Source organism: Dendrobates tinctorius, unplaced genomic scaffold (genome assembly GCF_039654945.1).
Source record: "Dendrobates tinctorius isolate UK_male_01 unplaced genomic scaffold, ASM3965494v1 ptg000107l, whole genome shotgun sequence".
NCBI lineage: Eukaryota > Metazoa > Chordata > Amphibia > Anura > Dendrobatidae > Dendrobates > Dendrobates tinctorius.
This window is the reverse complement of record NW_027361775.1, coordinates 2059731-2085581: the sequence shown is the minus strand read 5'-3', so window position 1 is coordinate 2085581 and position 25851 is coordinate 2059731. Positions and strand designations below refer to the sequence as shown.

General features: G+C 41.3%; 1 protein-coding gene across 8 annotated transcripts in view; it reads right to left on the bottom strand.

Moving 5' to 3' along the window:
* Positions 1–315: 315 nt before the first annotated feature.
* Positions 316–25851, bottom strand: part of DST (dystonin) — a 732471-nt gene continuing 706935 nt past the window's right edge. For 5 of the 8 annotated variants that reach the window (XM_073589123.1, XM_073589124.1, XM_073589128.1 and 2 more), the window contains 4 exons: positions 8570–8763; positions 7619–7729; positions 5245–5368; positions 316–1266 (listed from right to left, as the gene is read on the bottom strand). In XM_073589123.1, coding sequence (XP_073445224.1) covers positions 1010–1266; positions 5245–5368; positions 7619–7729; positions 8570–8763 — 686 coding nt within the window. In that variant the 3' untranslated portion in view covers positions 316–1009. The remainder of the gene's footprint in view (positions 1267–5244; positions 5369–7618; positions 7730–8569; positions 8764–25851) is intronic. The other 3 variants (XM_073589125.1, XM_073589127.1, XM_073589129.1) reach the window with 1 other exon arrangement.

The following is a 25851-nucleotide window of genomic DNA, read 5'->3' as shown; positions in this document are numbered from 1 at the left end:
TGTCTGTCTGTAATTTTTTGAAAAGCTGACTAGAAAAAAATTTAAAGTCACGTTGGCAATCCTGCTTCCTTTTATTCAAAGTAAGCTCTGGAGGCAGATTCTCTTGCAGATCAGTGGCCTGCCCATAGATCTTAATTGTTCAATTACATGTAAGCAAAACTGATTTTTCTGGTATAAGACATCAGTTTTAGACAATAACAAATCTGTTCCACTGGATCTAAAATACCTAAATTATTATTGTAATATAATGCAAGAACCTTCTCTAATTTCCTTATGATATTTTTTCAATGCCTATTAAAAGCAAAAATCACACAATTCAATTTGAACAGGTTTTATTTCATAGATTTTTGCAAGCAAAACTGATCTCATACAAAAGTTCATATAATGTTACCATCCACTCAAGCGAAAGAAAACTGCACATATGCACCAAATGCTATTATTTGAACAGTATTATAGCTCTATTAAGACTGAATCTCACAGACATAAATAAAAAAACAAAATAAAATATAATTTCTCACGATGATTAAATACCTTGCTGTGAGTTCTTTGAACTTAAAACTGTGTAAATAACTGCAGTATGCATAATAAGGTCCAAGTGAATGGAGATTCGGTAGTGTTCGGAAGCTTGGCATCTATGTCCATGTTCTTGCTCTATTATAAATAGGTATGAGGTATTCATAATTGCTAACTAATGAAGCAGTGTTTGGCATACTGATCATCCCTCCAGATTTCGGTTATAAATACATTCAATGACTGTTTTAGTTTCTGAACTTTACACAACCGCGACGTTAGTTTAATCCCTCAAGCAGTTCCAAACTATTAGACAAAACAAATGATTCTTCTGATAAAAATATGTGTAAAAAAACACGAAAAATACACATTTAAGGCCTTTTTGCAGGGTTAAAATCAAATATTTGCATTATTCCACAATAATTTCTACATAATAATTTACATCTTACAAACTTAAATAGGCAATAAACAAAGAAAAATCTCTCCGAAGCTTGGCGCCCTATCTTTTTGTTGATTTCGTTGCTAGTTTGCTGATGGGTGTCCGCCGTTGTGGGGTGGGAATTTTGGAAGGTCTACCTGTTGAAGACCGGGAACTTGCTCGTGGAGAGGGCCTGTTGCTGTCATGAACAGTCTTGGTCATTTCAGAACATACAGATTGGATTTCTGAAATATCAAAATCAGAGGCATCACTGCCCCGTCTGCTACTAGACCGGCTTCCAGCCTTGCTTCCGGCTCGGCTTGGAGTTTTCTTTAATTCTGTGCAAAAGAAAAATTGTTTCAAATGAATAAACTATTTACTTACATTAAAAAATGTATATTTGTAGTTAATATAATTTATGGTTTAGTTTCATCACATTTCACCACCCCTACTCTATTGTAGCGCTGTTGCTGGCGCACTTGCTTGGTGTCCCCTTCTCCCTCCATGCAGGGACGCCAGCTTACTAAATGCTGCGGCCCCTGACGTAGTTCCCAGTGTATTTCCTGGTTGTGTGTGGGCCACAGCTCTCGGCGGCGCACCTAGTACGCGCGTTCCCTTGCTCTTAAAGGGGTAGGGTGCGCAGTTTATTAAATGTCCTCAGCCTGTTGCTGAGAGGAAATTAGCATAACGTATACACCTGCAAGATGGCTACTTGCAGCCCAGTCGGTCTCCACCACGAGAAGCTTCAGTGAACACCAGGTCGCCGCTTAGCTAAGCCCCTTCCTAGGCAGACCCGGTCCTGTTGCACCGTGAGTCCACAAACCCACAAGCACTAACGTTGGGCGTAACATCTATTAGGGCCTTTTTGCATCTTTTCAAAATGTTTGCTTTTTTTGTTTTGGTTTTTAAATGAAGATATATTTTGCACAGTTAGATGTTAATAGTCCATGTGCCATTTTGGTATTAGCTACATCCCTTTTTTTTCTAAATGTCCAGCTGTTGGTCCAGTTCTGTCCAGACATATGCCAGCAGAAGGTTAGATCTGGCATCGCAGAGGCTAAAGAAACATTGTTGAATCATCCTGAGACAAAACATAACTTAAACGTTTCTGGACAGAACTGGACTGGACTACTGCTTAGACATTTGCTGTGTCACTAATGGAAATCACTTGTAACATTTGTAATGCATAGATAAAACTTAGATAGTGTGTCTGTGATGGCATGATATGCTACGTGGATGCCATTTTGTGTATATTTCTATTTCATTTGTTTTCATAGTGTTTTTCTTGATGCCCTGTGGGTCTACAGCCTGACTGTGTCTGTCTCTTGATGACCCCCTGTAGTGCATTAATCCCCAAGGCTCCTTTGTTCTCCGGGAGGCCTGGAAACCGCCCCAACCTTTTTGACTACCCCTGGACACAAGGAAGGGGGTAGGGAGAACAGGAGCTGGTCAAGTCAGTTCCTGTTTGGGGAGGATCGTGTAAAGACTGCACTTCAGAGAGAAGGACCCATTTTTTATCCTCTGGTGCTAGCGTTATCTCGTCTCCCTTGACATTTTATCCTGTCTTGTTCTGGACTATTGTATCCTCAGTGTGGTGGATTGTTTATGGACCTTCTAATTTTGCCTGTAATAAAGGTCCTGGGATTGTTCACCCTTCCCTCGCTCTGTTGATTGTGTGGTATCGGAGAAGGACCCCGTGACAACTGGTGGCAGCTGTGGGATCAACAGAGCATAACCCAATGGAGAACCACCCACAGAGTGAGTACAGAAATTGGACTGCATCCAGTTTACAGGAGAGAGCCAGAGACCTGGGCCTGAACTACCAGGGAGTGACTAAAGAGGCCTTAATCGATCTACTGGTGGGCGCTAGCCCGGCCACTTCCTCCCAGATGTCTGAAGGACGAGCACTGGAGACAGGGATCCCCATCCAGAAAAGCCAGTGGTTGGTGTGGTACGAAGAAGAGATGGCGGTTCTGGGCCCCGGCGTCTCTCAGGAGTACAAGGAGCAGGCTGCCAACCGGGTTCCAGAGGCTGTTCAAGGCATGATAAAGAATGAACTGGAGGAGATGAAACGACTGGGAGTTATTCAGCCACCTCACAGTTTTTGGGCCTCTCGTGTCGTCCTGGTCCCCAAGAAGGATGGTACAACACGATTCTGCGTTGATTACAGACGATTAAATGATGCCACCAAGAGTGATGCTTATCCCATGCCCAGGATTGAGGATCTATTGGATCATCTGGCCAGTGCCCAATTTGTGACCACGTTAGACTTGAGCAAGGGGTACTGGCAGATACCCCTAACGGAGGACGCTCGGGAGCGCTCGGCCTTCATTACTCCATCTGGGCTTTTTGAGTTCCTGGGAATGCCCATTGGGATGAAAACTGCCCCCGCTACTTTCCAGAAAATGGTAGATCGACTGTTACAACAATGTCAGGACTTTGCCTGTGCTTACTTAGACGACATTGCCATTTTTAGCACAACCTGGGAGGAACATCTTAAACACTTGGGCATAGTGCTAGACTGTATCCTTACTGCAGGGCTGACTATTCGCCCTAAGTGCCAAATAGGGATGGCTGAGGTGCAGTACCTCGGGCATAGAGTAGGGGGTGGGACCCTAAGGCCTGAGCCTGCCAAGGTAGAAACCATTAGCAACTGGTGTAGACCCCAGACTAAAAAACAGGTACTTGCATTTTTAGGAACTGCTGGATACTATCGCAAATTTGTTTCTAACTTCAGCACCTTGGCCAAGCCCCTAACCGACCTGACCCGCAAGAACATGCCTAGGAATGTGACGTGGACGCCTGCATGCGAGGATGCCTTTTCAGCATTAAAGACTGCCCTCGTCACTGCTCCTGTATTGGCTGCCCCGGATTATAAACGCAGGTTCCTCGTGCAGACAGATGCATCCACCTTTGGGATTGGGGCAGTACTTAGCCAAGTGAACGCCGCCGGAGAAGAACATCCTGTTGCATTTGCCAGTCGGAAACTACTGGATCGGGAAGTTGCCTATGCCACTATTGAAAAGGAGTAACTTGCCATCGTATGGGCGCTAAAAAAAATTGCAGCCATACTTGTATGGCAGAGACTTTACAATTGCTACAGACCACAACCCCCTCACATGGCTGAACCGCGTATCAGGAGACAATGGAAGATTGCTGCGGTTGAGCTTGTCCTTACAACCCTATAGCTTCTCCATCCAATACAAGCAGGGAAGCCAACACCAGAACCCCAATGGTCTGTCTCGACAAGAAGAACCATAGGCTCCCCAGGCCGACCTACCCCTGAACTATAAATAACTGAGCAATGTGGACTAAAGTGAGCAGGCCAGATGTCTGTGTAGACCTCATGGCATGCTCACTTATTATGGGGGGGGGGGAGAGGTTGTGATGGTATGATATGCTATGTGGATGTCATTTTGTGTATATTTCTATTTCATTTCTTGTCATAGTGTTTTTCTTGATGCCCTGTGGGTCTACAGCCTGACTGTGTAGGTCTCTTGATGACCCCCTGTAGTGCATTAATCCCCAAGGCTCCTTTGCTCTCCTCTGGGAGGCCTGGAAACTGCCCCAACCTGTTTGACTACCCCTGGACACAAGGAAGGGGGTAGGGAGAACAGGAGCTGGTTAAGTCAGTTCCTGTTTGGAGAGGATCGTGTAACGACTGCACTTCAGAGAGAAGGACCAATTTTTTATCCTCTGGTGCTAGCGTTTTCGAATCTCATCTCCCTGGACATTTTATCCTGAAGGACCCCGTGACAGTGTCTTTTCATGTTAATACATTTCTCTTGGTTATGAATACAGAGACTATAATTTTTGTACCATCCGTTTTGAATCACCCAGTATATGTTTTGTGCAATAAGAAACAAGACCCTATTACTAGTAATTACCAGTTATTTTTCATATATACACATATACATAGACACACAGTATACAATTCTAAGGCTCTCAGCTACGAAATGTATATTTTAGCTACATCCTGTTTTCATAGAATGGTAGAGTTGGAAGAGACCTCCAGGGTCATCATGTCTAACCCACTGCTCCATGCAGGATTCACTAAACCATCTCTGACAGATGTCTGTCCAGCCTCTGTTCGAAGCCTTCCATTGAAGGAGAACTCACCACCTCTCATGGCAGCGTGTTCCACTCATTGATTACCTTCACTGTAGAAAAGTATTTTCTAATATCTAATCTATATCTTCTGCTTTGCAGAATAACTGCATTATTTTTAATGAATCAGGTAACATTACTGAATATCACTTTAAGTATACATTTCTAGTATCTGGTATAGCTTGCTAGCATATTTGAAAATGCTCTACCTGCAAACTGTGTTCTGACTTTGGATGCTGCCGTAGTTAATATGCTGGTTTCCTCTGCAGAATGGAATCCTTTACCAGACAGGTATCCTGGAAGTCGTAATTTGCTCCCCTGGATAGGAGTTCCCTGTATCAGATAAGTAGAAAGTTTAGGCAAAAACATTAACTCCCAGAGTTACCTGCTTAATAGGTTGTAACCGGAGTTTTCTCTTGTCTTTAGGAAGCACACATAGAAATCAAAAGAACATGACCATGAAACTGGAAATCTCTGCGAAAAAATGCTTAGGTTATCCAAGAACGTGTATTTTACACCATCATCGAGGGCTTGTGCATCATTTCTGCTTACCATGGCTCTGGAGTTTTGTTTTTAACATTGTATCTTTGAGTCTCACACTATAACAGTTGCCTAGGTTCCTTTCTCTAGCGCCTTTTAGATATAATCATTTTGCAGCTCTAGGAGACAACAAACAACAATATATATATATATATATATATATATATATATATATATATATATATATATACATACACACTCACTGGCCACTTTATTAGGTACACCTGTCCAACTGTGTGTTAAGACTTAATTTCTAATCAGCCAATCACATGGCGGCAACTCAGTGCATTTAGGCATGTAGACATGGTCAAGACAATCTCCTGCAGTTCAAACCGAGCATCAGTATGGGGAAGAAAGGTGATTTGAGTGCCTTTGAACGTGGCATGATTGTTGGTGCCAGAAGGGCTGGTCTGAGTATTTCAGAAACTGCTGATCTACTGGGATTTTCACGCACAACCATCTCTAGGGTTTACAGAGAATGGTCCGAAAAAGAAAAAAAATCCAGTGAGCGGCAGTTCTGTGGCCGGAAATGCCTTGTTGATGCCAGAGGTCAGAGGAGAATGGGCATACTGGTTCGAGCTGATAGAAAGGCAACAGTGACTCAAATTGCCACCCGTTACAACCAAGGTAGGCAGAAGAGCATCTCTGAACGCACAGTGCGTCGAACTTTGAGGCAGATGGGCTACAGCAGCAGAAGACCACACTGGGTACCACTCCTCTCAGCTAAGAACAGGCATCTGATGGCTACTTTCAGCAGGATAATGCGCCATGTCAAAGCTCGAATCATCTCAGATTGGTTTCTTGAACATGACAATGAGTTCACTGTACTCAAATGGCCTCCTCAGTCACCAGATCTCAATCCAATAGAGCATCTTTGGGATGTGGTGGAACGGGAGATTCGCATCAGGGATGTGCAGCCGACAAATCTGCGCCAACTGTGTGATGCCATCATGTCAATATGGTCCAAAATCTCTGAGGAATGCTTCCAGCACCTTGTTGAATCTCTGCCACGAAGAATTGAGGCAGTTCTGAAGGCAAAAGGGGGTCCAACCCGTTACTAGCATGGTGTACCTAATAAAGTGGCCAGTGAGTGTATATATATATATATATATATATATATATATATATATATATATATATCAACTTGTTGGGCAGCTGAGTAGACCAGAGTCATCATTTTATTGTCCTCAATTTATATATATTTTGCAACAAATTGCCCATTGTTATGTCCCTCAATACTTAAGTAGCTGCATCATTAGATGTGTGGAATGACCCCTTGGACCCTTTGCTTTGAGTGGTTTTTGTTAAGTTGTTGAGAACTCCTGAACTCCGGTAAAGTTCACTGGTACTATCGAAATATGAAACACTTTCTGACTTGAAGTCCTCAAGACCGCTGGCAACATTAGATTACGGTTTGCTACAAAGGCCAACTTTTTATTTGTCAGTGGAAGTCATGAGGCCAACCACATACACAATAATATTTGGAGAGAGAAGGATTTTGCGTGTTCAATTACAATGTCAGTCCACTTTTTTTTCCCAAAAGCTGCTACTAGAGAAGTTTGGTGACTATTTATCCCACTGTCCCCATTGAGAATACATGCATGCTTGGACCGAGCTCTATATGGGGGAGTGGGAAGAGAGTGCTGTTAGCCAACCAGTCGAACTCTATCTAAGACCCTGTATGTGGACACCTTCAGGAAAAAAACAAAACATTCAAATTCATCATGTACATTTTCATATAAGCTGTGGACAGAAAGAATATCATGCATCAGATTTTAAGACGACAGTAGTAGAGAGCAATTAATACATGAGCAGTCATATTAAACAGGTGACAGTAGTAGTGAAACTGAAAAATAATGAAGTAGATGTATGAGGTGATGAGGTAAATTATCATAGTAGATTGTGGAAAAGGATTACATTTGAGCATCGGTTAAATAGGGTGTAAACGTGCAAGGTAGGCCTGTCAGTGATGACAGTAGTTAGTGAACAGAGCAGCTTTGATTGGGAGAGATTACACAACTGGGTGACCTATAAGTACTATACCTCTTCGGATGACAGCCTTTGGTCGGGGGACTCAGGGCTCTTACAAGGAGTTGTTGTTTTGCTGTTTGTCAACCAAGGTTTACCATAATTGCGTGTAATATGAAGGGGTGTCTGTGTGAAACAATGGCAAATCAATTTAGGCAATTTCACTGATGGAAGTGGTGGCGTAGAGGCTGCACTGGTATCATATGACTAACACCTGCACCAAAACTTTTGGTCACCTCTCTCACAACTCTGCAGGAAAAAATTGTGGTGGTATGATACATTTATTTCATTAGTATCAAAGGCAGGAGACAACTGCCATTATGTCTTTACCGTACAGACCTATAATTAAAAAACTACTAAGGTGTGGGAGATCACAAAACTAATTCTAGTTGTATGAACTGCTCTATAATTTCCAGCTGAGCGGAAAGGTCTGCACACAGTTAAGCATTCCATATACTGTATATCAGAATAACGTGGCAGATATTGAAGACTTTGGTCAACTGTCTAATGTGTATGCTTGGGGGGTCCCAGACAGATGATTGTTGGGGAAGGTAAAATCCAGTATGTCCGATTTTGCACTATTGATACTTTTGTTGTCCCTGAGATAAGTCGCCACCAAAGAAGACTGGCAGCAACTCTCTCATATATTTCCCTCGAATGCTTCTGTGTATGGGAAAGACGGGCAAGAGAGCTGCTAACGAAACAATCGTCTAAGATGAATGTATGAGATGTCTAACAGCCTCCCACCCTTTTTACTGCGCATTTACTTTGCGTCTGACGAAGAAAACTCATTAGGAGGTAAAGCAAATAAACCTATATAAATACTATAGGCGTTCACCCCAGACATCTGCCTAACTTCTCACAAATCGCTATATGACCTGTATGTTTAGATGGCTTTTATTGAAAAAAAAAATATGGAGTGCCAGAATTTTATCTTAATGTGGAAGGTGAACAAAAAAATATTACCTTGGGTGTGCTAATACCCGTGGCTTGTGATTGACAGGCTTGAACATTTGGACTTGAGCTGGATCTGTTGGGTGATGCGCCTCTTGAAGATGGCCTTGACCTTCGACCTTTAGGCCGGAAAGGAGTCATGCTTTGACTAATGCCTTCAGGTAACATAAACTTTTCTCGTAACTCTATGTTTGTTCTTCCTTTAGCTGTAAATAAAGTAGAATCAGACCTGTACTTTATCAGAAAATCTACAGCCATATTGCAATCCATAACATGATTAGTAATAACTTCACAAGCATGGGAATACAGCTACGATGACTAAAGCAACGGAAATCTGAACATTCACAGTTGGCAAAATACAAGTACACACAAACATTAGAAATGAGAGGAGAAAACAATGTCATCATATATATATCTGCCTAAAATATATGCTATGTCTAAGGTATATTTTAATTTAAAAAAAAAAAAAAAAAAGCTGAAATATAAAGTGAGGAGCTTATAATTTAATACACCCAGGTTAAAAAGCTAGTAAGAGCTGACTTTGGTCTGTGGGGTTGTAGATCATTCAAGTGGAGGTATTTTTAGAGAAAGTATGTGTGACATGTTCTCTCTCGACTTCCAAGAGTTATGATCATTGGCACAAAGTCAACTGGACAAAGCGAGAAGCCCCTAGATGCCGTGACAGTCCTGAGATAAGGTGTAGAGGACTGAATTTATCACAGTGCAGATTACTGTAGATTGGGTACGCACGACATGTACTCCAAGACCTACAGATGTTAAGATGAATATGTGTACTTCAGCTAAAAAGTAATCATAAATGTAAATAAAATGTTCCGTTTTCTACCGCAATTAATCCAAAATAATCTTCAAGCTTTCTATTGCTGTCTCTACAACTGTTCAAGCTATACTTTGTATGCCCATTGTAAGATTGAATGGGAAAATGATTGACACTTCAAATAATATGGTAATGGTAAATTGAAAAGAAGTAAAGAGATTGTTTGCAATTTGAAACCATGATGGCTGCCTCCAAGAAAAAGTTCCAACCATGGGAGTGGCCTGGTTTCACCTCTCAGCCCAAGGAGTAAAGGTGTGCTGTTTATGGGACATGAAAGCCAAGTCTCTAATTTTATACAAATCCTTCAAATGTAAGCAAACAGCAGTGAAATGAAGTCATTCATGATTAGAAAATTAAAAGGCAAAATAATATACAGTATATAAATATATATACAGTATATATATATATATATACTGTATATATATATATATATATATATACACACACATACACACACACACACACACACACACACACTGCTCTGTCAAAAATTAGGAGCTCACTGCAAAATTTTCAGTTTGTCTGATTTTTCTCTTTATAGGTTTATTTTTGAGTAAAATGTAAATTGCTCTTTTATTCTATAAACGACATGTCTTCAAATTTCCAAGCACTAAATTTTGTATTTATTTTCAGAAAATGAGAAATGGTCAAAAGAACAAAAAAATTCTGTGCTTGCAGACCTCAAATAATGCTAAAAAACAAGTTCATAATTATTTAGACACAACAATACTAATGTTTTAACTCAGGAAGAGTACAGAAATCAATATTTTGTGGAATAACCATGATTTTTAATCACAGCTTTCATGCATCTAGGCATGCTTTCCACGAGTCTTTCACACTGCTTTTGGGTGACCTTATTGCTACTCCTGGTACAAAAATTTAAGCAGTTCTTCTATGTTTGATGGCTTGTGACTATCCATCTTCCTCTTGATTACATTCCAGAGGTTTTCAATGGGGTTCAGGTCAGGAGATTGGGCTGGCCATGACAGGGATTTGATGTGGTGGTCCTTCATTCACACATTGATTGACCTAGCTGTGTGGCATGGCGCATTGTCCTGCTGGAAAAAACAGTCCTCAGAGTTGGGGAACTTTGCCTGAGCAGAAGGAATCAACTGTTTTTTCAGGATAACATTGTATGCGGCTTGATTCATACATCCTTCGCAAAATTCCAGCCTTGGCGAAGCATCCCCAGATCATCACTAATCCTCCACCAAATTTCACAGTGGGTGCAAGACACTGTAGCTTGTACGCCTCTCCAGGTCTCCGTCTAACCATTAGACGACCAGGTGTTGGGCAAAGCTGAAAATTAGACTCATCAGAGATTACCTTACTCCAGTCCTCTATGGTCCAATCCTTACGGTCTTTGGAAAACTTCAGCCTGGCTCTCCTTTGCTTCTCAATAATGAAAGGCTTTTTTCTAGCTTTACATGACTTGATGACTTGAGCCCTGCCTCAAGGAGCCTGATACGAACTGTTCATGCCGTGCACTTCACCCCAGCTGCCATTTGCCATTCCTTTTGTAGGTCAATTGATGTCATCCTGCGGTTGCTGAGTGATATTCAAATAATATGACGGTCATCATGCTCAGTGGAGAGTCATTTTCGCCCTCTGCCGGTCTGTAGCTTTGTTGCAATGGACTGCCGTCTTAGAAATTTTAAGGATGGAGGCCACGTGACGCTCACTGTATCCCTCTGCTAGTAAAACCAGAATTGAACCCTTCTTTTCCTCACTCAAGACTTTTCTTTTCCACTCCTTTGGCATGGATAAAAGTCATTTTTTCATTCCTATTACTTTTGGGATATTACTAGCACTTGTTGTTAGGGACGGCGGAACGCACTAAATATAAATAATAGGAAGTGCGTTCGCCGCCCAGGGTCCACCGTGCAGTAGGTGTAACAACCGCTGCTGAGTAATGGCAGACTCGCTATATGGCGGTATACTGCACTCGGGTTAAACGTCACCCGAGGTGCGCAGAGTGGACTCTGTTAAACTCACAGAGGCGCTTTAGTATAAATAAAGCATAAACGCCGAGCCTGTTAGCTTCACAGGTCTCAGCTGGCATGCACACATGGTATATGGTCACAGGACACGGCCCAAGGCAGAGGTCAGTGTCCGCCTTGACCTACCGTGCGTGCGGCGTCGCTACCGCGGACGCCAGTAAGTGCTGCTAACTGCAGCGCGGCGGTAACTACTGCCGCTGTACGACAGTGCCGTGAGGCATAACACTATAGGAAGAAAAAAAAAAACGAGGCGGAGGGCACAGCTGGGAATGATGTGGGTTCACCACGGATGTACAATGGAAAAACTGTGCAAATATGAAGGAAAGAAGTACATCCATAAAGGGGAACTCCAGCACAAAATATCATAGAAAAAGTACACAAATTTTATTGGTTACATGTACACAACACTGCAAGATAAAAACATTTAAAACACACAAAAAAGCATGTCACAGTTATGCAATACTAGCATAGTGACAGCTGGAGTTCCTCTTTATGGATGTACTTCTTTCCTTCATATTTGCACAGCATAACACTATCGGACGCTAGTGTAGTGGTGCGGTATGCACTGTGGAGTATGGCTTGTCACTGCGTAATATCAGAGGGAAGGGGTTTCAAATGAGTCAGTCACCAGAATCATACATCCGTCACCATTCACACATAGCAAGTATAGTCTATACTAGCGCATGGCCGAGCGGCCATGCTGGCCTTTTATAGCCATGCGCTTCCGGGACCTTCCAGACCTTTTGAGATGGGCCAATCAGATCAGGAGAAGGACCTGAGCACGTGACCCCGATCTCCACTGGGAGATCGTCTCGTGGGCATGCCCAGTAGCGCGGCGAGAGGACTTAGCCTCTGGAGTGGTTTCCTGCAAAGCAGGTTGCGCTACCATTGCTGGTCCAGAGGTGGCAGCAACATCCAGACCCAACGAGCTGGTCTGAGCAGGGCGCCTGGATCGCTGAAATTGCTGTGCAGGTCCCTGAGCGGTCGGAAAGGAATGGGAGACCACTGGATGTATGGCTCTGGATTTCTGCTGTGCAGCTGCAGGAATCCGATGCCTAACACTTGTTTTGCCATCCAGCTTGTCCTATTGCAAGAGGATTGTGAACACCACAGCAGGGTTTTTTATACTTTCCTTCATTAAATAAGATTTGGTTCAGGTGATCACCTAATCAGAAGCTCATTAAGTAGAATGAGGTGTACTCTTTTTGGAATTCAACTGACACTGGAATGGAATGGCTGTCCTACATGCAGAAAAGCTGATTTTTATAAAACTGTGCAGTGGTCTCTTAATTTTTGCGAGAGCTGTATATATATATATATATATATATATATATATATATATATATACAGTGGGGCAAAAAAGTATTTAGTCAGTCAGCAATAGTGCAAGTTCCACCACTTAAAAAGATGAGAGGCGTCTGTAATTTACATCATAGGTAGACCTCAACTATGGGAGACAAACTGAGAAAAAAAAATCCAGAAAATCACATTGTCTGTTTTTTTTCCATTTTATTTGCATATTATGGTGGAAAATAAGTATTTGGTCAGAAACAAGCAATCAAGATTTCTGGCTCTCACAGACCTGTAACTTCTTCTTTAAGAGTCTCCTCTTTCCTCCACTCATTACCTGTAGTAATGGCACCTGTTTAAACTTGTTATCAGTATAAAAAGACACCTGTGCACATCCTCAAACAGTCTGACTCCAAACTCCACTATGGTGAAGACCAAAGAGCTGTCAAAGGACACCAGAAACAAAATTGTAGCCCTGCACCAGGCTGGGAAGACTGAATCTGCAATAGCCAACCAGCTTGGAGTGAAGAAATCAACTGTGGGAGCAATAATTAGAAAATGGAAGACATACAAGACCACTGATAATCTCCCTCGATCTGGTGCTCCACGCAAAATCCCACCCCGTGGGGTCAGAATGATCACAAGAACGGTGAGCAAAAATCCCAGAACCACACGGGGGGGACCTAGTGAATGAACTGCAGAGAGCTGGGACCAATGTAACAAGGCCTACCATAAGTAACACACTACGCCACCATGGACTCAGATCCTGCAGTGCCAGACGTGTCCCACTGCTTAAGCCTGTACATGTCCGGGCCCGTCTGAAGTTTGCTAGAGAGCATTTGGATGATCCAGAGGAGTTTTGGGAGAATGTCCTATGGTCTGATGAAACCAAACTGGAACTGTTTGGTAGAAACACAACTTGTCGTGTTTGGAGGAAAAAGAATACTGAGTTGCATCCATCAAACACCATACCTACTGTAAAGCATGGTGGTGGAAACATCATGCTTTGGGGCTGTTTCTCTGCAAAGGGGCCAGGACGACTGATCCGGGTACATGAAAGAATGAATGGGGCCATGTATCGTGAGATTTTGAGTGCAAACCTCCTTCCATCAGCAAGGGCATTGAAGATGAAACGTGGCTGGGTCTTTCAACATGACAATGGTCCAAAGCACACCGCCAGGGCAACGAAGGAGTGGCTTCGTAAGAAGCATTTCAAGGTCCTGGAGTGGCCTAGCCAGTCTCCAGATCTCAACCCTATAGAAAACCTTTGGAGGGAGTTGAAAGTCCGTGTTGCCAAGCGAAAAGCCAAAAACATCACTGCTCTAGAGGAGATCTGCATGGAGGAATGGGCCAACATACCAACAACAGTGTGTGGCAACCTTGTGAAGACTTACAGAAAACGTTTGACCTCTGTCATTGCCAACAAAGGATATATCACAAAGTATTGAGATGAAATTTTGCTTCTGACCAAATACTTATTTTCCACCATAATATGCAAATAAAATGAAAAAAAAAACAGACAATGTGATTTTCTGGATTTTTTTTTCTCAGTTTGTCTCCCATAGTTGAGGTCTACCTATGATGTAAATTACAGATGCCTCTCATCTTTTTAAGTGGTGGAACTTGCACTATTGCTGACTGACTAAATACTTTTTTGCCCCACTGTATGTATGTATCATACATATTTATCATATATATATATACACACACACACACACACACACACACACATACATTCATGCAAAACACGCATACATATAAGCAGTTCCAAATACCAGTCAATTTTGCAACAAAACATTCATGCCTCTGCTAAAACCCTGAAGAAGGATATCTTCCCTTTGGCAAGACAACGACCCTGCTAACCATACCTGCTAACCAACAAAAGAATGACTTTGCAAGAGGAAGCTCAAAGTTGTGGAATGGCCCAGACAGAGCCCAGACCCGAATCTAATTGAATATCTGTGGGTTGAGCTAAAGAGGGCACTGTACAAGGGAGATGTCCTCACAATCTGACAAATTCTAAATGTGCCATACTGATTGACTCCTACACAAAAAGACCAGATGCTGTCATAAATTCAAAGGGTACTTCAAATATGTATTAGTTTAAGGGTATGCATATTTATGCAACCCCATTATTTTTATTTCTTTATTTTTTTTTTTACACCGAAAAGACTTCAGATTATTTTTCAATTGAATTGTAGTTTACAAGTGACATTAAAAGTGGAAGAGTTCTGAAACGATTCTTAGTATGATTTTTTGTATGTATGGATGGATGGATGGATGTAATATATATACATACAAATACTGTATGTGCTGTATATTGTCTTATGGTGAAATATTTTAGTCATACATTGTTTTGGAATTTATCATTATAAGTATTTTATTAATGATGCACAATTCGTTTTTTTCTAGAATTCCCCACTAGTATATATATATATATATATATATATATACATACAGAGTTACCATGTCCTATTCTTTTGCATGTTTGTCACACTTAGGCCTCTTTCACACTTCAGTTATTTGACGTCAGTCAAAATCCGCCATTTTTCTAAAAAAAAAAAAAAAAAAAAAATCCTCCCTTTTTATTGGCGGATCCGTTTTTTCCCCCCAAAGATCAGTTAGAATTTTAGCGTTCGTCGGCTGGAGTAGACGGAAAATGTAACGTTTTTTTCTAGCAGTGGATCACAATTTTAAACTGCGCATGCCCGGAAGATTTTCCCTTTCATGCAGTTTAACCCCTGAACGGCGTTATGGAAGCAGCGAAAAAGGTCTCTGTCTCTCAATCTCTCTCTCTCCTTTTCCAGAGATCGGTTCCTTTAAATTTAATGCACTTAGCGGCTGCAGCGGATCCGTCCAAGAAACGGATCCGGTGTCATCCGTTTGTTGCAAAACGGAAACGGATCCGTTTTTTTACACTTTAGTGGTTTATGACTGACGTCAAACAACTGAAGTGTGAAACAGGCCTTAAATGTTTCAGATCACCACACATATTTAAATATTACATAAAGATAACACAAGTAAACACAAAATGCACTTTTTAAATGAAGGTCTTTATTATTAAGGGAAAAAGAAATCCAAACCTACAGTGCCCTGTGTGAAAAAGCGATTGCCCCATAACCCTAATAACTGGTTGGGCAACCCTAAGCAGCAACAACTGCAATTAAGTGTTTGTGTGTAACTGGCAATTAATCTTTTACAACGTTCTGGAAGAATTTTTGGCCCACACATCTTTGCAGAATTGTTATAATTCAGCCACACTGGAAGGTTTCCGAGCATGAACCTCCTTTTTAAGATCATGCCACAGCATTTTAATCAGACTACGGTCAGGACTTTGAGTAGGCCATTCCAAAGGCTTAATCTTTTTTTTCTTAATCCATACAGAGGTGGAATTACTGGTGTGTTTTAGATCATTGTCCACCTGCATAACTCAAGTGTGATTCAGCTTGAGGTCACGAACAGATGGCCGGACATTGTCCTTCAGGATTTTTTGGTAGACATCAGAATTCATGGTTCCATTTACTACAGCAAGTCTTCCAGGTCTTGAAGCAGCAAAACAGCCCCAGACAATCACACAATTTTACAGTTGGTATGATATCCCTTTTCTGAAATCTTACTTCTTCGCCAGATTTAATGGGACAGGCACCTTCCAAAAAGTTCAAATTTTGCCTAGTCAGTCCACTGAATATTCACCCAAAAGTCTTGGGGATCATCAAGATGTTTTCTAACAAAACTGAGACAAGCCTTTATGTTCTTATTGCTCAGCAGTGGTTTGCAGCTTGAAACTCTTCCATGCAGGTAATTTTTGCGCAGTCCCTTTCTTATGGTGGAATCTTGAACACTGACGTTAACTGAAGAAAGTGAGGCCTGCAGTTCCTAGAATGTGGTTGTGGGGTCTTTTGTGACCTCTTGTATGAGTCATTGCTGCACTCTTGGGGTAATTTTGGGAGGCCAGCAACTCCTAAGAAGCTAGTATAGACTGTAGGTGGCGCTAGTAACTGTAGAAAAAAAGAGAGGAACACTTGCTGCAAATTAGGAACACACACCACCAATGTGATCAATAAAATACAAATAATTAAAATTTTCGCTTAATAATGAACCCCTTTAGCTTGTAGTGAACTAAAAAATACACACAAATGAATTGGATTGCTCCAAGTTAGGTAGTTATTACCTTAAGGTGTAATCTGAGTGGATGTCTGGACTCCAGAGGACCAGTAAAGAGCGCTGTATATCTTGATGTGAAATCAGATTGAATGATATTTGCCAGATAAATGTGGGTTAATACCACGGCTCTTCAGGAGTGCTATCCCGGCCGGTGACAGACACTCCACGCTCCCCTCTTCCAGCAGGGCGCCGGCGTGCACGATGTGAAGCTGTGGCGTGAGATGAGCCAACAGGACCTTCGTGCTGTCACCGGTCACGTGATAGATTAAAGGGAACGCAGTGGACCAATTCCTCTCCGACTAGTTTCAGAAAAAACACGGTTTCCTTCATCAGGGAAGGTCCAAAGGAGGAATTGGTCACCTTAAATATCTTCTGGTACAACCCTTAATTGAATCCAAATAACTCAACCTCACAGTTTAACCCCTCAGGTGCAAGACTGTCCATATTAAAAATCCACTGACTTTCCATGCAGGACATTTGCTTAATAAAGTCTCCTTTTCTCCAACTTTTGCGCACAACTTGCAGACCTGTGATTGTCATTCCCATAGGGGATCCCCCATGATATTCGCAATAGTGTTTAGACAAGGGATGTCCTAGGAATTTTTTATTTATATTCCTAAGGTGCTCATTCACCCTTACTCATAATGGACGCTTTGTGGGTCGTATATATAGTTTATCACAGGGGCATCTTAATGAATAGATAACCCCTGTTGTGTTACACGTAATGAAATCCCGGATTTTAAATATTTCATTTCCGTTGGATATGACAAACTGCTTTTCTGTTTTTAATGTTTTACAAATCCTGCAACCGCGGCATGGGTAATAGCCGGGTCTCTGACCAAAGGGACCAGATTGGGGTACTTTTCTTGGATTGGCTATAGGTACTGTTGGTGCCACTAGATTCCCCAAATTTTTTGCCTTTCTATAAATGAATTTTGGCTCCATTGGTAATAGATCCCCTATGGTCTTATCTTCCCGTAAAATCCCCCAGTATTTTTTTTACAATTTTTCTCAGAATATGAGTATTTGCACTATACTGGGTTATGATTGGGAAATCATCATTCATATCATATTGTGAATCACGGTTATGTTTATCTTGGAGTAAGTTATCCCTAGGAATATTATTTATTTTTTCTCTTTCATCCAGAAGGAAATCCTCTCTATATCCTTTCCCCTTAAATTTATCCATTAGTGTATTTGCTTCATCTAGAAAATCTTGTTTTCGTGGACAATTTCTATGTGCTCGTATAAATTGGCTCTTTGGGACATTGATGAGCCAAGTGGGTAAATGACAACTGTTCAGCGAAATATAGTTATTAGAGTCAGTCAGTTTATGATATGTTTTAGTGTGGATAGTTCCATTGTCTATAAAAATATTAAGATCTAAAAAAATTGACACCCTACTCTTCACTGCATTAAAATTTAAAAAATATTGATTTTTATTTAAGTCCGTTAAAATCTGTGTCAATGAGAAGGTTCACCTCTGTTCCATGTTTTTGCCATTTGTGGATAATGGCTCTCACGGTGGTTCTCTGGAGTCCTGAAGCTTTAGAAATGGCTTTATAATCTTTTCCAGACTGATAGATCTCAATTACTTTGTTTCTCATTTGTTACAGAATTTCTTTGGATCGCGGCATGATGTCTAGCTTTTAAGGATCTTTTGGTCTAATTCACTTTTTCATTCAGATCCTATTTAAGGGATTCCTTGATTGAGAAAAGGTGTAGCAGTAATCAGGCCAACGTGTGGCTAGGGAATTTGAACTCAGCTTCCGAAAGATGTGATAAACCACATTTAATTTATATTTTAAAAGGGGGGGGGGGCGATCACTGTTTCACACATTGTCCTGTAGGTTTGGATTTCTTGTTGTTCCCTCAATAATAAAGACTTTCATTTAAAAACTGCATTTTGTGTTTACTTGTGCTGTCTTTGTCCAGTATTTAAATCTGCTTGGTGATCTGAAACATTTAAGTGTGACAAACAAATAAAAGAATAGGAAATCAGGAAGGGGGCAAACACTTCTTCACACAACTGCATATGTATACAGCAGATAAAAAAAGGATTGAACACATAACCAATTTTTTAAGTAAATATATTTTTAACCCCATCACTACCAAGGGTGGTTTGCACGTTAACTCCCGGGCCAATTTTTACAATTCTGACCACTGTCCCTTTATGAGGTCATAACTCTGAAACGCTTCCATGGATCCCGGTGATTCTGACACTGTTTTCTCATGACACATTGTACTTCATGTTAGTGGTAAAATTGCATTCAAATAACTTGCGTTTATTTGTGAAAAAAACGGAAATTTGGCGAAAATTTTGAAAATTTCGCAATTTTCCAAATTTGAATTTTTATGCCCTTAAATCACAGCGATACGGCACACAAAAAAACTTAATAAATAACATTTCCCACATGTTTACTTTACATCAGCACAATTTTGGAACCAAAATTTTTTTTTGTTAGGAAGTTATAAGGGTTAAAAATTGACCAGCGATTTCTCATTTTTGCAACACCATTTTATTTTTAGGGACCACATCACATTTGAAGCCACTTTGAGGGGTCTATATGATAGAAAATACCCAAAAATGACACCATTCTAAAAACTGCACCCCTTAAGGTGCTTAAAACCACATTCAAGAAGTTTATTAACCCTTTAGGTGCGTCACAGGAATTTTTTGAATATTAAAAAAAAAAAGAACATTTAACTTTTTTTTCACAAAAAAAATACTTCAGGTTCAACTTTCTTTATTTTACCAAGGGTAACAGGAGAAACTGGACTGCAAAAGTTATTGTGCAATTTGTCCTGAGTACGCTGATACCTCATATGTGGGGGGGAACCACTGTTTCGGTGCATGGCAGACCTCAGTAGGGAAGGAGCGCCGTTTGACTTTTTCAATGCAAAATTGGCTGGAATTCAGATCGGACGCCATGTCGCGTTTGGGGAGCCCCTGATGTACCTAAACAGTGGAAACCCCCCCAAGTGAGCCCATTTTGGAAACTAGACCCCCCAAGGAACTTATCTAGATATGTGGTGAGAACTTTGAACCCACAAGGGCTTCACAGAAGTTTATAACGTACAGCGGTACAATTAAAAAATCATATTTTTTCCACAAAAATGATCTTTTCACCCCCAATTTTTATTTTTCCAAGGGTAACAGGACCCTAAAAGTTATTGTGCAATTTGTCCTGAGTACGCTGATACCCCATATGTGGGTGTAAATGACTATTTGGGCGCATAGCAGAGCTCGGAAGGGAAGCAGCGCCATTTGACGTTTTTGGCTAGAATTGAGATCGGAGACCATGTCGCGATTGGAAAACCCCTGATGTACCAAAACAGTGGAAACCCCCCACAAATGACACCATTTTGGAAACTAGACCCCCCAAGGAACTTATATAGATGTGTGGTGAGCACTTTGAACCCCCAAGGGCTTCACAGAAGTTTATAATGCCCAGGCATGAAAATAAAAAAATCGTATTTTTTTCCACAAACATGATCAATTGGTCTCCAATTTTTTTATTTTCCCAAGGGTAACAGGAGAAATTGGACCCCAAAAGTTGTTGTCCAATTTGTCCTGAGTACGCTGATACCTCATATGTGGGAGAAAACTACTGTATGGGCACACGTCGGGGCTCGGAAGGGAAGTAGTGACGTTTTGGAATGCAGACTTTGATGGCATGGTCTGCGGGTGTCATGTTGCTTTTGGAGAGCCCCTGATGCACCTAAACAGTGGAAACCCCCCACAAGTGACCCCATTTTGGAAACTAGACCCCCTATTGAACTTATCTAGATGTGTGGTGAGCACTTTGAACCCCCCAGTGCTTCACAGAAGTTTATAACGACCGGGCGTGAAAATAAAAATATCGTATTTTTTCAACAAACGTCATCTTTTAGTCCCCATTTTTTTTATTTTCCCAAGGGTAACAGGAGAAATTGGACCCCAAAAGTTGTTGTCCAATTTGTCCTGAGTACGCTGATACCTCATATGTGGGAGAAAACTACTGTATGGGCACACGTCGGGGCTTGGAAGGGAAGTAGTGACGTTTTGGAATGCAGACTTTGATGGATTGGTCTGCGGGTGTCATGTGCGTTTGGAGAGCCCCTGATGTACCTAAACTATTGAAACTCCCCACAAGTGACCCCATTTTGGAAACTAGACCCCCCATGGAACTTATCTAGATGTGTGGTGAGCACTTTGAACCCCCAAGTGCTTCACAGAAGTTTATAACGCCTGGGCGTGAAAATAAAAAAAATCATTTTTTTCCGCAAAAATTATATTTTTGCCCCCAATTTTTTATTTTCCTAAGGGTAACAGGAGAAATTGGACCCCAAAAGTTGTTTTGTAATTTGTCCTGAGTAGGCTGATACCCCATATGTGGGGGTAAAACACAGTTTGGGCGTATGGCAGAGCTTGGAAGGGAAGGAGCACCATTTGACTTTTTCAACGCAAAATTGGCTGGAATTGAGATCAGACGCAATGTTGCCTTTGGAGAGCACCTGATGTTCCCAAACAGTGGAAACCCCCCAATTATAACTCCAACCCTAACCCCAACACACCCCTAACCCTAATCTGAGCCCTAGTCCTAACCCTAGCCCTAACCCTAATGGGAAAATGGAAATAAATACATTTTCTTTTAGTTTTATTATTTTTCCCTAACTAAGGGGGTGATAACGGGGGGTTTGATTTACAGTGCCTACAAGTAGTATTCAACCCCCTGCAGATTTAGCAGGTTTGATAAGATGCAAATAAGTTAGAGCCTTCAAACTTCACACAAGAGCAGGATTTATTAACAGATCCATAAATCTTACAAACCAAAAAGTTATGTTGCTCAGTTAAATTTTAATAAATTTTAAACATACAAGTGTGGGTCAATTATTATTCAACCCCTATGTTTAATATTTTGTGGAATAACCCTTGTTTGCAATTACAGCTAATAATCGTCTTTTATAAGACCTGATCAGGCCGGTACAGGTCTCTGGAGTTATCTTGGCCCACTCCTCCATGCAGATCTTCTCCAAGTTATCTAGGTTCTTTGGGTGTCTCATGTGGACTTTAATCTTGAGCTCCTTCCACAAGTTTTCAATTGGGTTAAGGTCAGGAGACTGACTAGGCCACTCCAACACCTTGATTTTTTGCCTCTTGAACCAGGCCTTGGTTTTCTTGGCTGTGTGCTTTGGGTCGTTGTCTTGTTGAAAGATGAAATGACGACCCATCTTAAGATCCTTGATGGAGGAGCGGAGGTTCTTGGCCAAAATCTCCAGGTAGGCCGTGCTATCCATCTTCCCATGGATGCGGACCAGATGGCCAGGCCCCTTGGCTGAGAAACAGCCCCACAGCATGATGCTGCCACCACCATGCTTGACTGTAGGGATGGTATTCTTGGGGTCGTATGCAGTGCCATCCAGTCTCCAAACGTCACGTGTGTGGTTGGCACCAAAGATCTCGATCTTGGTCTCATCAGACCAGAGAACCTTGAACCAGTCTGTCTCAGAGTCCTCCAAGTGATCATGAGCAAACTGTAGACGAGCCTTGACATGACGCTTTGAAAGTAAAGGTACCTTATGGGCTCGTCTGGAACGGAGACCATTGCGGTGGAGTACGTTACTTATGGTATTGACTGAAACCAATGTCCCCACTGCCATGAGATCTTCCCGGAGCTCCTTCCTTGTTGTCCTTGGGTTAGCCTTGACTCTTCGGACAAGCCTGGCCTCGGCACGGGAGGAAACTTTCAAAGGCTGTCCAGGCCGTGGAAGGCTAACAGTAGTTCCATAAGCCTTCCACTTCCGGATGATGCTCCCAACAGTAAAGACAGGTAGGCCCAACTCCTTGGAAAGGGTTTTGAACCCCTTGCCAGCCTTGTGACCCTCCACGATCTTGTCTCTGATGGCCTTGGAATGCTCCTTTGTCTTTCCCATGTTGACCATGTATGAGTGCTGTTCACAAGTTTGGGGAGGGTCTTAAATAGTCAGAAAAGGCTGGAAAAAGAGATAATTAATCCAAACATGTGAAGCTCATTGTTCTTTGTGCCTGAAATACTTCTTAATACTTTAGGGGAACCAAACAGAATTCTGGTGGTTTGAGGGGTTGAATAATAAATGACCCTTTGAATAAACTTTTCACAATTTAAAAAAAAAATTAAACAAAGAAATAACATTCTTTTTTGCTGCAGTGCATTTCACACTTCCAGGCTGATCTACAGTCCAAATGTCACAATGCCAAGTTAATTCCGAATGTGTAAACCTGCTAAATCTGCAGGGGGTTGAATACTACTTGTAGGCACTGTACTATTTATGGCGGTTTTTATGTTTGGCAGCTGTCAGACGCTAAAAGACGCTTTTTATTGTAAAAATAGTTTTTGCATCACCACATATTGTGAGCTATAATTTTTCCGTATTTTGACCCACCGAGTCATGTGAGGTCTTATTTTTTGCAGGACGAGTTGACGTTTTCATTGGTACCATTTTCGGGCACGTGACATTTTTTGATCGCTTTTTATTCCAATTTTTGGGACGCAGAATGAACAAAAACCAGCATTTCATGAATTTCTTTTGGGGGGTGCTTTTACACTGTTCCGCGTGCGGTACAATTGATAAAGTGATTTTATTCTTCGGGTCAGTTCGGTTACAGCGATACCTCATTTAGGTCGTTTTTTTATGTTTTGTCGGTTTTTTGCAATGAAAACAATTTTATATAAAAAAATAATTATTTTTGCATCGCTTTATTCTGCGAGCTATAACTTTTATTTTTTGCTGATGATGCTGTATGGTGGCTCATTTTTTGCGGGACAAGATGACGTTTTCAGCGGTACCATGGATATTTATATGCGTCTTTTTGATCGCGCGTTATTGCACTTTTTGTTCGGTGGTATGATAATAAATCATTATTTTTTGCTTCGTTTTTTATTTTTTAAGGGGTTCGCTAAAGGGGATAACTAATGGGACAGTTTTATAGGGCGGGTCGCTACGGACGCGGCGATACCAAATATGTGTACTTTTATTTTTTATTTTTTTTTATTTTGAAAAAATGGATTTATTGGGGAATATTTTTTTTTTTTTACTAATTTATTTAGCGATTTTTTTAAAATTATTTTTAACACTTTTTTTTTTTTTTTTTTTACTTTATTACCTTGTCCCAGGTGGGACATCACTGTCCTGTGACAGATCGCTGATCTGTCACATCACAGATCACTGTGATGTGATCAATCTGTCACAGGCAGTTCTGCAGACTTCCTCATGCCTGCGCTTTGCAGGCAGTGAGGAAGTCAGCTCCCTACAGGCCCCCGAAGGCCCCCGTCGCCATCTTGGATCCGGGGGCCTGTAGGGAAAGAGCCCCCCGCAGCAGCGCTGCACATTGCGCTGCTGTGGGGGGCTCAGGGAAGCAAGTAGGGAGCCCCCTCCCTGCCGATGCTTCCCTTTAACCCCCAGTACACCGCGATCGCGTTTGATCGCGGTGTACAAGGGGTTAACGTGTCGGGGGCGGTCCGATCCTCACAGGCAAATAAATCAAACCATAGATATCCACAAAATTAAGTTATGTATAATAATGAGAAATGACACTGACAAAGTATCGAACGCATGAAGAAAGAAAGGTGCAAAAAGCCATGGAAAATCATGACACCAGCTGAAATATAACAGTAATTAGAAAGCAATCCTGCTACTTCTTGAAAAATAATATCAGCTGGTTACACTGATGGCATCTAAAAAGGTGTCTCATTATCAAGGTGCCACACAAGAAACATCTCATGATGCGTAAAACCAGTAAGCTGTCTCAAGACCATCACAACCTTATTGTTGCAAAACATACTGATGGCATTGGTAACATTAGAATTTCTAAACTACTGAAGGTTCTAGTGAGCCTTGTTGGGGCCATAATCCAGAAGTGGAAAGAACATAATTTCACCAAAATACGACAACAACCAAGTGGTCACTGCAAAATTTCAGACAGAGGAGTGAAAAGAAATATCAGAAGAGATGTACAAGAGCCAAGGACCACCTGTGGAGAGCTAGAAAAACCTAGAATCAACAGGTACAATTATTTCAAAGAAAACTACACTGCTCAAAATAATAAAGTGAACACTAAAATACCACATCTTAGATATCACTGAATGATATATTCCAGTAGCAAATCTTTATTCATTATGTAGTGGAATACGTCGAGATCAATAAAACTTAAAAATGATCAATGTAAATCAAAATTAATATCCCATGGAAGTCTGGTTTTGGAATGATACTCAAAATCAAAGTGGAAAATCAAATTACTGTCTCATCCAACTTTAGTTGAAATGCCTCAAGACAAGGAAATGATGCTGAGTAGTGTGTGTGGCCTCCACGTGCCTTTATGATCTCCCTACAACTTCTGGGCATGCTCTTGATGAGTAGGCGGATGTTCTCCTGAGGTATCTCCTCCCAGACCAGGATTAAAGCATCAGTCTGTGGAGCAACATGGCGTTGGTGGATGGAACAAGACATGATGCCAATGACAAAATGCAAAAGTGACCAAAACAACAGCCAAAAAGAATAAAAACAGAGAAATGGTCTGTGGTCACACCCTGCATAACAACTTGTTTATAGGGGTTGGCTTGCTAACATGCCTATCATTTCTACCTTTTTGTCTGTTCCATTTGCACAACAGCAGGAGAAATTGATTCACAATTGGTGTTGCTTCATAACTGGACTGGTTGATTTCACAGAAGTGTGATTGACTTGCAGTTACATTGTGTTGTCTAGGTGTTCCCTTTATTTTTTTGAGCAGTGTATAAGCAATGCACTCAACCTCCATGGCCTGTATACACACTCACCACACAAGAAGCAACAACATTTAAACAAGCCTGTGAAATACTGGGAAAATATAGTCTGATCAGATGAGTTCAAAATTGAACTCTTTGGATGCCATAATAAAACCATGTTTGGAGGCCAAAAGGCACTGCATATCACCCCAAAAATACCATACAATCAGCAAAGTTTGGAGGTGGGAACATCTTAATGTGGGACTGTTTTTCAAGCTT